Source organism: Lissotriton helveticus, chromosome 5_1 (assembly GCF_964261635.1).
Source record: "Lissotriton helveticus chromosome 5_1, aLisHel1.1, whole genome shotgun sequence".
Classification (NCBI taxonomy): domain Eukaryota; kingdom Metazoa; phylum Chordata; class Amphibia; order Caudata; family Salamandridae; genus Lissotriton; species Lissotriton helveticus.
In genome coordinates, this window is record NC_136065.1 from 1,376,197,935 (window position 1) to 1,376,213,308 (window position 15,374).

Sequence of the window (15,374 nt, forward strand, 5' to 3'; positions counted from 1 at the left end):
TGTGACAGAAGAAGGTGGCTAGCGAGTCGCACAGGTCTTGTGACGATGGGGTGTCGTTGGTGTTGGAGCAGGGGTTGGAGAGTTCCTTCACGATGCTTAAGAGCTCTTTGCTGTTGTGTGCGTTGTTGTCTATGCTGTCTCTGAAGGTGGTACTTTTGGCGGATCTGATGAGTTGGTGGTGTCGGTGGGTGGCGTTCCTGTGGGCTGTGTAGCTTTCCGGTGTTCTTTCACGGGTTCAGTTTTTTTCCAGATTTCGGCTGGTTCCCTTGGAGGCCTTCGGTGAACCAGCTGGCTCTCCTGCTGTTGTGGGTGCTGGGGGGTTTCTTGAGCGGGGCGAGAGTGTTGGCGCAGTCGTTGATCCATTGTCTGAGTCTGATGGCTGCGGCGTCGAGGTTGGTCGGGTTTGCGGTGGGTTTTGGGCGAGGGCGGAGGTTAGCTGGTCCTCGGTGATCTTGCCCCAGCTGCGGCGGGGCATTTGCTGGGTGTGGTGGTGCGTGGTGGGTTTCCGGAAGGTGAAGTGGATGCAGCGGTGGTCGGTCAAGTGGAGTTCGGTGGTGTGGTCGTAGGAGATGTGGGTGCTAGCTGAGAAGATTGGTTCAAGCGTGTGGCCGGCGGAGTGTGTGGGTGTTGTGACAAGTTGTCTGAGTCCGAGGTTGCCGATGTTGTCGATCAGGGTGGAGGAGTTGGTGTCGATGTTGTTCTCGAGGTGGAAGTTCAAGTCCCCGAGGAGGATGTAGTCTGTGGAAGTGAGGGCGTGTGTGCTGATGAAGTGGGGTCCGGAGGGTCTGTAGATGAGGGTGCCTCTGAGGGTGGTGTTGGGGTCGGTGTGGATGTGGAAGTGCAGGTGTTCGGCGGGACTGAGGGTGTCGTCGGCGACTGTCGAGACTTTGAGAGTGTTTCTGTAGATGATGGCGATTCCTCATCCTGTTCCGTTGGCAGAAGGGCACAGAAAGGAGGAACAGGGTTTCCGAAAGGAAATGGAGCAACATCAACAGAGGGGGCACAGAAGGCAAAAGGGACACAGAGAGAAGGGGACACAAGGGTAAACAGTGGGGCAGAAAGTAACAGAGATGACAATCCAACAGAGGGGCACAAGGTACAGTGGCGAAGCGGCTACAACCAAGACGGGAGTCTGCAGCAGCGGGCTCAGGACACACAGGGGAGCTGCGTGGTGGTGAGGGGAGCGACCTGCCTGGTGACAGGGTCAAGGGTCGCTCCCTTGACCCTGCCAATGAGACCACTCTAAAAAATAAAAACGCACCAGCCTCGGTAGCCCTTCGCGGAGGGGACAACAGCTCATCAGTGGGGGAGGGTTGTAAGCTGACCCTCCCAAAACACTGAGGGTGCGCCCAATGTCCCATGGAAGGAAGCCCCATGGAAGAATGAGGATCTTGACGGGGCTCCTGGGGAGGAAAATAGCCTGCCGGATCTGGGAGCTCTTGAGGAGGCTCCAAAAATTCCAAGGGGGCACTGGCAACACCAGCTCCGGTGATGCAGGGCGAGAGGGCGGCACCAAACTCTCTCCAGAGGCCTCTATAGAAGAGTCCAGAACTCTGCGTCGATACGGCGCCAAAACGACATGTGTCGGCACTGATCGTGCCTCGTCAGACGCAGACTCGGCAGCATCCGGCATCGAGTCGGCGCAGACTGGTGCCGAAACTATGATAAGCTCTCCCTCTGAAGAAGGAGAGGGCGCCGGGGCCGGTGAGGCAAGCTTCCGGCAGCGGCTCCGCCTCATCCAGATCAGGCTCCGAGTCCGGAGAAAGGAGTGGAGGAGGCGAGCCTCCGGCACCAGAACGGCGCTGACCCCGGCTCCGGATAGGCAGCCGTCTGCCCGTAAGGATGGGGTGTGCTCAAGTCAGGGCTATAAGCACCGGCAACCACCTGTGGCGCCAAAGGGAGGCCCGCGGAGCTATGCGGCGTGGCAGCGGTGTTGTGGGTCATAGAGGGGGACCCAGCTGGGCCGCGCTCTAATGACTCCATGTGGACCGTAGAGGGGGACCCAACGGGGCCGTGCCCTAACAACACCACACCTACAACGTTCCTGGGAGGCAAAAGCTCCATTGGCGCAGGGGCGAACCCGCTGGTGAATCCGTCGGAGTACCCACAAGAAGCGCAGGTCCTGAGAACGCCCCAGGAACAGGAGAGGACCCAAGGGAGGCCTGCAAAGCCGTAGCATAGGCCTCCATTTGGCCCGAGTCGCCCCCACACCCGGAATGGGCAGATAGAGGGGGGACCATCATCGGGAACCAGTGCCCCTGACAACAGAAGAAGGTGAGGTCGAAGACCTAGACGACAAGCGCCTCGACTTACCAAGTGGAGAACAATGGCCCCGGACCCTAGAGGGCAATCGACGGCAGAGCCGAACAGTAGAGGGGCCTGCCATCGACGAAGAGGCCCGGGGAGGCGAGACGACTCCGACCGGTACAGCTGTGTCAAGAAAAGCTTCATACGGCACTCCCGCTGAAACTTCGGTTTCAGACGTTGGCAGGCTTCACAGTCCGTGTAGTCATGGTGCTCGCCCAAACACCACATATAAATAAGATGCGGGTTTGTCGTGGACATCTGCCGTGAACAGGAATGACAAGATTTAAAGCCCGAAGGCATCGCACACTGTTCGACGCGAGGCCAGAGGAACCGCTCACTCTGGATCCGCGTTGCACACGGAAAAGAAGGAATCTGACATCAGCGCGCCCGGAGGGACTTATATAACCTCGCGTACATCATGTACGTGGACGACATCAGGGCGGGGTCGTGTGGTGCCGTCCCCCGGAGCATAGAGGTGCTGCTGCAAAAAAAATCCGGATCCAGTCTCACGCCTGGGGATATTCTAAGTTAAGGAATCTGCGGCTAGATGTCTATCAGATTGTACGTGCAAACGCCTTTTTATAATCCACCATTTAGAGATTTACTGCAAGGATTGCATAACGTTTATGGTTCAACCATGGAAGTGTCAGCATATCCTTGATGCCTTGAAACTGCACAGTTAAGGAGTAGCTCGTGTGATAACACCTTCTAAAAGTTGGAAATAGCACTTCGCAAGAAATGACAAACAGTGTACTTTAGGAATGTTGGAAGCAAGACACTAGGAATGGAAACTTTAACTGTCTAGGAATGAAGGAGACCCTTCTCTTGGAAGGGAATCGTAATTCTACTGACGGACATATCTTCTGGTGGGTGATCGCCATATCCTGAAGTGCAAGCTCAACTTCCCGTTCAATTTGAGTGATTTCTCCTTTCGTCGTCAATACCACAAGCTTCTAGAAAAATTATTTATAAGATTTAAAACATTCTGTGGGGTGCTTCTTTCATTGTGAAAGATGAGCCATCAACCTTGACATCGGAGGCAGATCTTGGAGCAATAGAAAAGCTTTCCGCTCCCAAGACAGGGGCACACAAAGAAAATTCAAATTGAAATTGTGATACCCTTACAGTAGTTAGGTTTTTGCACTTTAAGAAGAAACCCCAGTCTGTGTGATTCAGCTTAAACGCTTTAATCAGCACAAAGAACCAGCTCTTCCTCAAGGGTGCGGTGGGTTTAGGCCATGTGATAAAGCCCCCAGCAGTCTGCTCACTGAATGTCGGCGGAAGGGAGATTAGAACCTGAAGGTTTGGTTATGCCACACTATAAAGAACTTCAGATTTCGTGAGTATGTTGCCCACCATTGTTATGGACGAGTGAAGGTGTGGGTTAGTGGCCTTCCTACTGTGTCACCATCATCACAAAGGGATAGAGAGTTCCAAGGACTCAGTAAACCCAGGGGACTGCAAAACTTTGTGATGATGCAACACTGTGGTATAGTACAAAATTGAAAATGGTATGGACGATCACAACTGGCATACCCACAGCTCAGTCACAACTGGCATATCCACAATGTCTGTGTGTATTCTGGAATGAGACTGGTCGATTAAGTATTGAAGGTGAAGTGCATGATGGGAAGTTTGTTGCGTTTTATATATTTTTTGCAATGTGTAGTGTTTTCTAAATTTTCTTGCCGTTTCATTGTATGAATATGCCTTTTTCTTGAACTCATCTGTGTATAAGAGAGTGGGGTACCTCTGTGAGAAATAGGCAGTGAGCCATTTGGCTCCTTGAGGATATAGTTATATATCACATCTTACATGTTAACAAAATATACAAATAAATAAATATTGGCAAGCTCCCTGAGATAAATGAAATGCGGGGAGCAGCACAATTACTTGCTCTATGGTGAAGTTTATAGCATATGTCAACGGCTATGAGTTGTTAGGGAGCAGGGGTAGGGGTCCAGAAATTTACCTGCAGTATGGTGAAGTTCTCCAGCACACTGTTCATCATGTACTTCTCTGGCAGGTGCTTCAGTTTGTGGATGAAGTTGATCATGTACTCGCACATTGGAGACCGGTGAATGCGGTAGACAAAGCGGCCATTCTCCAGTCGTGCATACTCCGTCTGTAAGATACCATAGTCCACATACACAAGTAATCAGCAAGGTCGATTGCAACAATCTTTTACAGCAAGATAAAATGGCCAAACTTGGGCACATTAAGATAGTTAAAAGGGAACTGGAAAACCAAGGATGTGTAGAACGCAAGGGGTCAATGGAAATGACTACAGATGAACACATAGGAACGGGAACTAGGCCTCACTGAGGACATATATGAAGCGAGCCGGGACAGAAAGTGTCTAGGAATGTATAGAGAGCGAGGCTGGAATGGGGCAGAAAGACACATGACCAATGAATGCTGTTATTAACAAATCTCAAACTTCCACAAACAGAACACATTATTGACAGGCAGGCTAACAGGTTGAGATCTGGAAGAAACACTAAATCAGCACTAATAAAGCGTATGGCTAATGCCACAGGGCCTTCTCGAATAAAGGTGCCGTTCTCAACATTCCGTAATCAAGCAATATTCAACCTTCGAGGTGTCACCAACGGGGGCCTTGCTGGCTTATGTCCCCCGCTGTGAAGAAACCCTCACACGGGGATCGGTTCCTTTAGGTTTTTGGCTTCCAAGCTGTGGAATTCTCTGCCCCTTTACTTAAGACAGGCAAAGACTGAAATGTTGTTTCGTACAAACCTAAACACCTGGTTATTCAGATAGGCTGCTTCTTCTTCTCTGGGCTGATTTACCACTGCTGAAGAAACCTAATGCGGACCCTGAAGTACTTAGCAACTTTAGACCGATTTCTCTGTTATCTGCACTGGCCAAAGTGCTAGAGAAACTGGCTCAGCAACAACTAGCCAACTTTGTAGAAGCCAATGGTCTCTTACACAATTCCCAATCATTCTTCCGGTCTGGCTACAGCACAGAGACAGCGTTGGTAGAAGTAGCTGAATCAGTGAGTATGTCAGTGGATGGCGGTTTTTCTGCCATGCTAGTGCTGTTGGACCTCTCAGCGGCATTTGATCTGGTGTCTCATTCAATCCTGCTGGAAAGACTAAAACATATTGGTGTGCAGGGGGTGGCACTTAATTGGATCCGGTCTTATCCTTACGACCGTGGCCAACAAGTTTTCCTTCGTCCTATCTCATCACCAGTCAAACAACTTACATGTGAAGTGCCCCAGGGTGCCTTAAGTCCACTGCTCTTTAACCACTTGGCTGCTAAGGCACCTGATGAGCTTCCATTGACTTTCCATTGAAATCAATGGAAAGTCCATGACGAGTTACCCTTGTCATTAGCGCTGAAGGGGTTAATATCTACTTTGCCCGGCTGGTGGCTCTCATATCCAAGTGAGGGGTTAAGGTAGTTTTCTATGCAGATGACATTCAGTAGGTGTTCTCTTTTAAAGAACAATCCGCAGCAGCCTTTTATAAATTTAAGGAATGCCTGAAGGACATTGCTGGCTGAACGAAAATTGTTTGAAGCTTAATGCAGACAAGACAGAAGGTCTTGTTTATCAATGTAGTATTTCCTCCCCTGTCATACCTTTGGTGGCCAAGGGAGTTGCCCTCTCCTAAGGACTGGATTAGAAATCTTGGAGTTAGGTGGGAGAAGGACCTTGCACTTACAGCACAAGTCCGGCAAGTTTCCGCGGCCTATTTTGGAAATATTATATCCATCAGGACATTTCTACATTTCCTGCCAGAAGAGAGCCATAGGATCATGGTAAATGCATTGGTAACTTCCCAGCTAGATTACGCCAACTGTCTCTACCTGAACCTCTGGCTCTCAGGATGGATACGATCGTTCTCATGACCTTGGTGAAACACCAAGGGGCGGATGAAAGGCCGAGAGGAAGGGCCTGAAACTGAAAAAGGCGATTGTCCCAAATAAATTGGAGAAAGGGTTGATGTTCTATAGCCATGGGTATGGTGAAATAGGCATCCTTTAAGTCCAATTTGACCAACCAATCTCCTTAAAGAAGAAGGTCTCTGAGCAGATGGATGCCCTCCATCTTGAAATGTCGATAAACGAGGTATTTGTTTACCTCCCGAAGGTTTATTACCGGACGCCAACCCTTGTCCTTCTTCTCGACTAAGAAGAGGGTGCTTACAAAGTTTTTTTAAGACCAAGGTACCTCGATTATAGAGCCCTTCTTCAACATAGAGGAAACCTCTTCTTTGACGATTTCCAGGTGTTCTAAAGGAAGAACCAGAGGATTTGGAGTAACAGATTGATATGGGATCTCTATGAAATCTATTTTGAAACCTTGGACTGTCTCGAGAACCCAGGGGTCTTGTGTCAAGGACTCCCAAATGTGAAAGAAATGTTTGAGCCTGCCCCCGACCTTGGGAGGGGAAGAAGAAAGAGAAGCACTTACTTTGAGTAGTGTTGTTGGAAGCACCACAGGGGGGGGGGGGAGCCTCTTCCGCGTGAACCTCTTCCTCTTGGCGGATAGTATTGTCTGTTGTTGGAGGGGTAGAAGCCTCTAACGGTAGAACCTTTTCCTCTTCCTGATGAGAAGGGCCGGAAATTTCCGCAGCCGAAAGAGCGGCCCCTTCTTCCGGCCTGGCCAAAAGGGTTTGTAGGGAAAACTCTCTTCATGTTATTTTGAGCTCTGTCCAAGGCGGTAAAGGTTGCGACATATTTACCAAGCATTTTAATCATGTCTTCTCCAAAGAGGAGGCCATTTGGTTTAGACGAAGGTTCTTTTTGGCAGGATCGCCGAGTTTTGGATTTATTCTATTAAGGACAGTCCTCCTTCTCTCAATGTTAAGCGAGGAATTTGCGTTACCAAGGAGCACTATTGCTCTTTGGCTCCATCCCCTGATTAGATTGGTATCAAGGGGAGAGTTAGAAATGTGGGATTCCTCAGCTAAGTCGAGAATTCTAGTAAGGGGGCCTAAAAGGTCAAGAAGGCGATCCTGACAGGCTTTAAGAGCCCTTTCAAGGCCCTTCCTGGGATCCTTGCCTAATTTGAATAAGAACTTTATAAGGTCGGGGTCTAGGTTAGGAGTTTGGCATACTTTATCTTCTATGTATGGTCTAGGACACTCAGACCTCATAGTGTTGCGAGATTGTATCTCAAGAGAGTTCCTCAGCCATTTAGTCACAAACTTCGTGACGTGGTCATGTGGATACCACCTTGAGCTGTTAGAGTGGGATATATTGGTTGGGGAGAACATTTCTCCACCTAGAGGGTCAAGGATCGTGTCTTTTGAGGAGGGTGAGGAATCGATTGGTTTCTGTGAGTCACTAATAGTTAAAGTGTTTTTAGTTTGTGACTCGAGAAAGCAAGTAACATGGCTTCCATTATGGCGGGAATGGAGTAAAATTGTCATAGAGTGCTCTTATGTGCTATTTTCCCAGTGATTTTCTCGCAGAGTAAATCCACAAACCTTTTTCAGAAAGGCACAGGGGTCAGTTAAGATTAGTTTTCTTAGTCTGAAAGCCATCTGCCTCGATTTCTAACATTTTTTCATTGACCACTATGGAGAGCCGGAGTAGTAGTCTATTTTGGTCAAGTGGACAGATTTCAGTCCATCTGTGCCTGCGTTAGAGCATGTCACTTGTACTTTAGATCTGCATAGCTATGAGCCAAGATAGCGTAGATGCCACAGCGAGGTCAAAAGGCAGAGGAGCCTGTCAGCAGATGCCGCCTCTAATGAAATGACAACCGCAAATTGGTGCTTGAGGCGCAGCCTGGAGGCAGTCATTATGTCAGACCTTGAAGCCGAGCACGCCATAGTACCATAGCAAAAGAAAACGTGAACTCCATGTTAAAAAAAAAACCAGACAAATGGCTTCGTCTTTTCCAAGTTTGTTGCTTTGCTCAGAATCCTTTTTCGGTTGTTCAATTTTACAGCACTTTGAAGGAGGCCTATTGATGTGAAATTTTCCGTTCCTTTGTGACAACCTTTTCCGGGGAAAAACATCAAAAACGTAAAACAAGGTTGACTTCTGCAAAGAAGGCCTGAGATTGTTTTGTTTTAATATCCACGGCATTTGCCACCTCCTCTGAAGCTTCGGGAGGGTTGGTAGAGTGCCCCTGTTTGATTGTGGGCCCATGTCGATGGAACTCCGCCACCAAGATCACACTGACATGCATGTGTCGCCATCCACAGAGGAAACGCTTGGATTAAAAATAGCGTTTGGGCGAGTTCCCGTTGTCTGCGTCCTGTCTTCACATCTGCACGAACACTTAGTACTCATGGTTTAATGTGCCAGGAAAGAGATGTCCTGTTTTTTACTCGGAACATGTGCTGCTTTCGTTAAAGGGACACAACACCTCAAAGAGATGTTGCAAATCTGCAAGAAATTGTAAACTTGTTAACAAAGACCATTATTGCACCGCCTGATAACAGAGTTTAGTGTTACCCGCTCGTGATACTATTTAGGGCCGCCCCTCTGGCAACATTCGGGTTCCTGGGTGGTGTGTAGTTGCTTTCTACTTTGTAAAATGCAGACTGTTTACTAAGCCTGGAAAGTCAGCGGACGAGCTTGTTTATCCCACTAACGTTTGTCAGCAATATGGTGATTACTCCTTTGACAGATACATTTATTCTCACAACATACACATTTTAAACAAGGGCAAAAAGTAATAGCAATCCGTGGGGGAGAGAGCGGAGGGGGATGGTGTGTGGGGGCCGGCCTGCCGGCCGGCCAGCCAGCCATGATTAATTAGGGGAGGAGAAGCCTTAGGGGAGGAGAAGCCGCAGAGCGCACGCTGGGCGAAGCCCTTTGATGTGCTGTGCGGCCGTGAATGTGCGTGCTTGTTTGTTCACGTCATTCACGTGAACTGTAAGAAAACCGCAGTGCAAGAAGCCCTTAGTTTGACGAGGATTTCGAGCACTTGAATTCTCGATCCCTCAATGCGCTTGCGTGCATTGTAGGTTACGACACCTAAAAATGGTCTAGTTGGTGCTCGGAAAGGGACTTGGAACCCGTGGAAGCTCCTATCGTCAATATAGTGAATGACCTGGTTGAACTTTGACAGTGGTCTTTCCTATAGATCTATTAACTGTTTTAGATCTGCAATTTCCGCAGGACACTCTCTTGTCAACGGTAAGATGGTAGGTAAGAACGTTATCATTTGTAGAGTTCTTAAAAGTATCAGGCTTAAAAGGCCACCTAGGCCTAAATATCAATCTGTTTGGGATGTTAAACTTTTGCTTGACCTTTTTTGCTCCTGGCCTGATAACTCCTTTCTTAACAGAAAATGTCTTTCAATTAAACTTGCCTCTCTCTTATGCCTGATTTCTTGTCGCAGGGTATCCGACGTCAAAGCTTTAGATATCTCTTATAGATGTTACGACATGTTTGGTGTTAAATTTGAAATCTATAGAAGAACTAAGACTGTCTGATTTCATTTTTTATCCTCGTTTTGATTTCTGCAAAAAACTTTGTGTAGTTGATTGCATGAAAGAGTATGAATAAAGAATGAAAGATCTTCGTCCACCTGATGCAAATCAACTTCTTGTCTCCTATGTCAAACCCTTTAAACCCACTTCATCCTGCTCTGTTGCTAGGTGGGTTAAGTTGGCTATGAAACTTGCTGGTATTGATCTTTCTAAATTTCAAGCTCATTCGTTAAGAAGTGCTATGTCCAGCAAATCTTTTTGGTCTGGTGGTAAGTTGGATGTTATCCTTAAGTCTGCAGACTTTGCGCATCATTACTGCAAACCTATTGAACATGTTTCTGATGCTGTTATTCAGGGCTACCAACATGCATAATGTAGCCTCCTTGTCTTGTAATGAATTTGCGATTCTCCTATTAACATGACCAGAGAATCTGGATTTTATTAAAGACACGGAGGCTAACATTATCCCCCCCTTCCCTCCCTTGGATGGAGTATATATTTTGGATATTTGTTGAACTGGACATTAATAACACTTAATGTTTTATTCAACTTTCAAAGTTTAAGTTTGCTTACATCAAACGTTATTACTAACTTTCTGAATTCTCCTTGTATGTCAAAGATTCAAATTTTGATGCTCTTCATTTTGTTTTCAGATAATTCGAATTAATGGATTTCTACGCTTTTTGCTTCACTTCCTTCCTTGGATTTCAACATCTTCACCATCCTTGTACCAAGTTGCAGTTTGATTAGACTTCTCATCGTTCGTTCGCATTTAAAAGAGGCAGCTCTACTCCTGCTCATGGCTTATATTGATGGCGTGATGTCATCTAGTTCTTTGTTGTTCCTTTGTGATGTAAGCAGCTGTTGTGAGTTGGCATTAAAGGATTAATGCATAATGTTAGCCTCCGTGTCTTTAATGAAATCCAGATTCTCTGGTCATGTTAATAGGAGAATCGAATTGAGGTTAAGGCACTGACCCTTGCTTTTCAAGCCATCCTTGGCAAGGGCCCAGGCTACCTCAGGTCAGGGCTGAGCCTATATTGCCAGGAACGGACTTTGAGATCTAATCAGCAGCGTCTCCTCAATGTCTCTCGCTTTGCTAAAATGCAACAAGGGGGTAGTTCCTTCACAGTGAGGACTGCGAAACTGTGGAATGCCTTGCCTAGCCACCTGAGCATGTTGGACAACTACATTGGTGTCAATTACAATAATGTCTGTTAGTAGTGCGCCACCTCTTACAGTCCTACTGCTCGGAAACTGTCAAAATTACGCAAAACCTTAATTGTAGAGGAAACACTCAATATTAAATTATTTTATCCTTCTAAAGAGTTTCGAAACCGTTTAACACATAATTTCCATCTTCTGTTACATATATGGAGCGGGAGCAGAAATTCGATTTTTCAAAAGTAACATCTTTATTCATTTCCATCAATACTGTAGACTTCAATCAGCCCAGCAACGTGTTTCAGCCTCTCCAGGACTTCATCAGGGTTAAGAATCATGCATATAGTGATCCAGACAGGTCAGTTCTTGCGAGTTGAAAAACCCACCAGTCACTCCCTAGTGGGAATTTGCCACTGGCACATGGTGGTACAAATTAGGTCAATCCTTATGCTCTTTTGCAAAATCTGTCTCTTCCCAGTGGGATCTGTGTAAAGCTTCAATAAGCTTTTACACAGCACGGACGTCATTACACAACACAATAACTTTGCTGGACATATCCCACTGGGGAGAGACCAATTGTGCAAAAGGACATAGGGATTGACCTAATTTGGACCGCCATATGCCCAAATGCAAATTTCCATTAGAGAGTGACTGGTGGGTTTTTTAACTCACCGACTTGTTCTAGATCACTATATGCACATTTGTTAACCCCCTGATGAAATCCTTGACAGGACTTGTAAAGCGCAAACTTAGCTGGGAAGCTATGGAGCAAGTCCGTAGACAGGCTTTGGAATTCTAGGCTGGACAACTTGGCCCTTCTTTTCAACCACAGGATTTCATTAAATCTCACCTACTACAACTATGCTGGAAATACTCGGATCATCTTGAAACTGGAATATCCCCATGAAGTCACAGCTTAACTCAAGCCTAACTTCCTAAAAACAAAAACACTTATCTGTGCATTTAGTGAAAAACATAGCCTTACATCCTCTTGGCCCCAGAAAATGAAACAACTGCCAACTGCATTGACAGGAATGAAAAATCACACAGTCTTCAACCACAGGTCAAGTGTCAAGAGCCTCATTCCACACAGTGAGAATTCTGTGACTTATTTACCCTACCTAGGGCTCTTACACAGAGTACAGGCATCAGTGGGCCTGCATAGACCACTGCACTGGTTCCAAGAGACAAGAAGAAAATCCTTCAAATTCCTTGGACCTGCTTCCCGGGCAATCCATGGGCTGGGACCAACCTTCTTACGATCCAAACTCGGATTCTATAACCAAAAGAGAAGCCTAAGAATGTCCCCACTCAAAAAATCATTTCTCCTCATTCCTACTACTATCTAAAAGTTTGAATGCGCATTTTTGAATCTCAGTTTAATCATTTATAATTTTCCAATAGAAGGCTTCAATGTTAATATAGTGCTCTTTTACGCTGAAATGTAAGGTCACTGTGCAGCCTTGATCTGTGCAGTCTTGTACTTCATTTGCAAACCCCTTATAAAACTATCAGCAATACCATCAGAAGGAGCAGCAATGCTCTGTCCTCCCACAAGCAATCACCAATTTATAGCGAGAAAGTGTTTTCCGAGATCTAACCCACTATGACCTGAAGAGCATCGAGTCCTTTCCTGCGAAACACATGTTGGCTGACATTGCAGTTACTAAATATATCAAAACTGTGAAGGATGATTTTGGCTCATGAACAGTGCTATGGTTTGGACTAACTATAGAAGAATGATAAACTGATGCATGTAATTTAAAACATTCGTTTCTGTTTCAAATACATATTTTAAAAATGATTTAAAAATACTTTTTTATTGATCTTTCTGTTGACTTTATGAATTAGTAAAACGTAAAAGTAATTGTGTTTCACTACACCCCTCCAAACTGTGATGCCCACTTGAGCCCTAAAGAACAGAATTCGATAACTTTATGATATACATAAATCAATCTGGCGTAGAAAGGACAAGAGAGGGAAGGTGTGCTTCATCACTTAAACACCTAGAGCCATTAGCAGTTGCTACCATTTAGGAAGGTTTAAAGACCCAACTTATTTTAGATTAACTGTTAGTGTTCCCACAACCTATGTGCATGGCTGCCTATGGGTAACTTAGTGGTATATAAATGGCCCCATTGATTCACTGGTAGAGTACACTTCCTTAATTATCATTATGTTTGACTCCTTGCTGAAGGCTGCAGCAGGTAACTATGATTGTCGAGAATAGCAAAATATAAATTAAATACATAAAAAGAAAATTGTCTGGTCAACAAACAGACAGAAGGACACTGCAGAACCATGTCGGGGTCATAATGCAGGATATGCAGGCAGTCTTAAGTTAAAGCCTCCACCTGGTGCAGGAGTGCATCAGTTCTAAACAGTAGCTTATGCAGTTCCACTAACCAAAGGTGCAGTTACACCGTTACTGCAGCCGTGGTGTGTGCAGAAAACAGAACCTAGGCTTCGGCTACACAGAGGACACACAGAAGTTGGTTCCCGAGTTTCCGTCAGGATTTCTGTCTCTTTAGAGTAATTAAAATGATTTTCCTTCCTGCTAGCATAGTACTAGTGGTTCACATATCATCAGGTAATGCAAGTATGCATGTGCTGTTCAGAGGCTGCGAAGAGTGGATACAGGCTTGGTACTAATATAGACATAATTGCCCATTCATTGCTCTGATCAATCCACCAAAGGCCGCATGGTTTCCAGAAAGCCGCCTCAAAGCAGAATACGGAGTACAGGAGAAGACCTTCCACTCACCAACGTCTATCTTTCACATTTAAAAAGGATCATGAAAATGGACAAAGAAGCACAATGGATGGCTGACATGTACCTGGGACAACCAATGGCCATTACTCGATGTAGCTGAATTTATTTTTCTGCCACCAAACATAGATCCACAGAGGAAAAAAGGAGAAACTGACCGCCCCCAACTTTTCCTCATGGCCCTAGAGTTCTGCCCACCGTATTCCAACACAGAGTTCAGCAATCCTCTCACATTCCCATCCTGCCTCAAGTTAACCTGGATTCGCACTCACCTCAACCTTTTCCACCACTTGTTTGCCAAATGAGCAGACCTTGGTGGAGACGGTGACCGTCATGTTCTCTGCACTACTGTACTGGCTGCTGACACCATAGAAAGCGGCTGGCCCATCCTGGATCGTGCTGTTTAAATCCGCCTGTTGACACAACATTAGAGGTAAGACTTAGTGACTGAATTTACACACATCAGAACATCACTGCAGGCCTTTGAAGAAAGCCAGACTGAGCACATCATAATGACAATCAAATGAATATATATAAACCGTCTTGGAAGAAGCTAAAGGAAATGTTACTTACCCATAACATTACCTGTCCTGAGGATCCTACTCAGTTTTAGAATGTTTAAAGGATCCATGGCCACAAAGGGTGCCACATCCAGACAAAAGAGTGACTGCTCCTTTAAATTTAGGTTGTAGGTTCAATACGAACAAGTTCGACTGCAGGAACTTAGTTAAGTTATATGTTAATGTGTCTTAATAAATTGCTTGTCACTGCACCCAACACTGGTGTTCATCCATGGATTCTCTGGTTTACTATAAAAAGTGAGACTGCGACTCTCGAGACATCGGGATGGACTTAAAAAAGTGATAAAGAGTGCTGCAGTTATGTTTGCGTGCTTTGAGGAGCCGCCTGGCCGTCATATCTTGGATCACTTGTAGTTCACACATTATATATTTTGGGAATCCACACATCACTGGGAACTTTACTGCTGAAACACTCTGTGCATCGTCAGCATACTGGGGCACCTACAGAATATCACAGAACACCATCTCTGATTTGATATAAATTTTGTAAAGTGCGACGAATGCTTAGAGGCATCTTGGCGCTGTTAATCTGCCTAAAAGTGGATACAACCCATTAGCAGCAGTCTCACATAGTGGCAATTCTTATTATAAAGATTTCATCCACGACATGACAGTCCCAATCTTAGCAATATGCTTCTCCATCATATTAGAGGTAACCTTTGGCATATTATGGGCATCCACTCATGTTGTAGAGCACTCCAGGCTAGATGCTGATCCCCCCCATATTGGTGGTAATTAATGGGGGGGGGGGGAAGTGTAGGTGTGTGTGTATATATATATATATATATATATATATATATATATATATATATATATATATATAAAAAGACATCCATGCCATGATGATGTCCGTCCCTGGTATTTTATTTGTATATGGATTTATAACGCGCTAGAATCGACTCTAATAGAGTATCTCTGCGCATAGTAGGAGAAAAAGAGGAGAAAAAGAAGCAGTGCAACAAGTTGGAAGTTTAAATCATTGGGCATCCAAGGAGACATAGACTATGTCTGAAATAAGAATGTTTTAAGCTTTTTCCTGAACTTTAGGTGTTCTGGGCATTGCCTGAGATCAAGGGGAAGCCTATTCCACCAAGTGGGTCCGACAACCGACAAAGCATTACCACCTTG

At 45.7% G+C, this 15,374-nt stretch overlaps 1 protein-coding gene across 2 annotated transcripts in view; it reads right to left on the minus strand.

Annotated features, from left to right (window-relative positions):
* The window catches only part of TEAD3 (TEA domain transcription factor 3), a 375,738-nt gene that overhangs the window by 15,235 nt on the left and 345,129 nt on the right, over positions 1-15,374 (minus strand). For both annotated transcript variants that reach the window (XM_078644325.1, XM_078644324.1), the window contains 2 exons: positions 13,938-14,078; positions 4,280-4,432 (listed from right to left, as the gene is read on the minus strand). In XM_078644325.1, the coding sequence (XP_078500451.1) occupies positions 4,280-4,432; positions 13,938-14,078 (294 nt within the window). The remainder of the gene's footprint in view (positions 1-4,279; positions 4,433-13,937; positions 14,079-15,374) is intronic.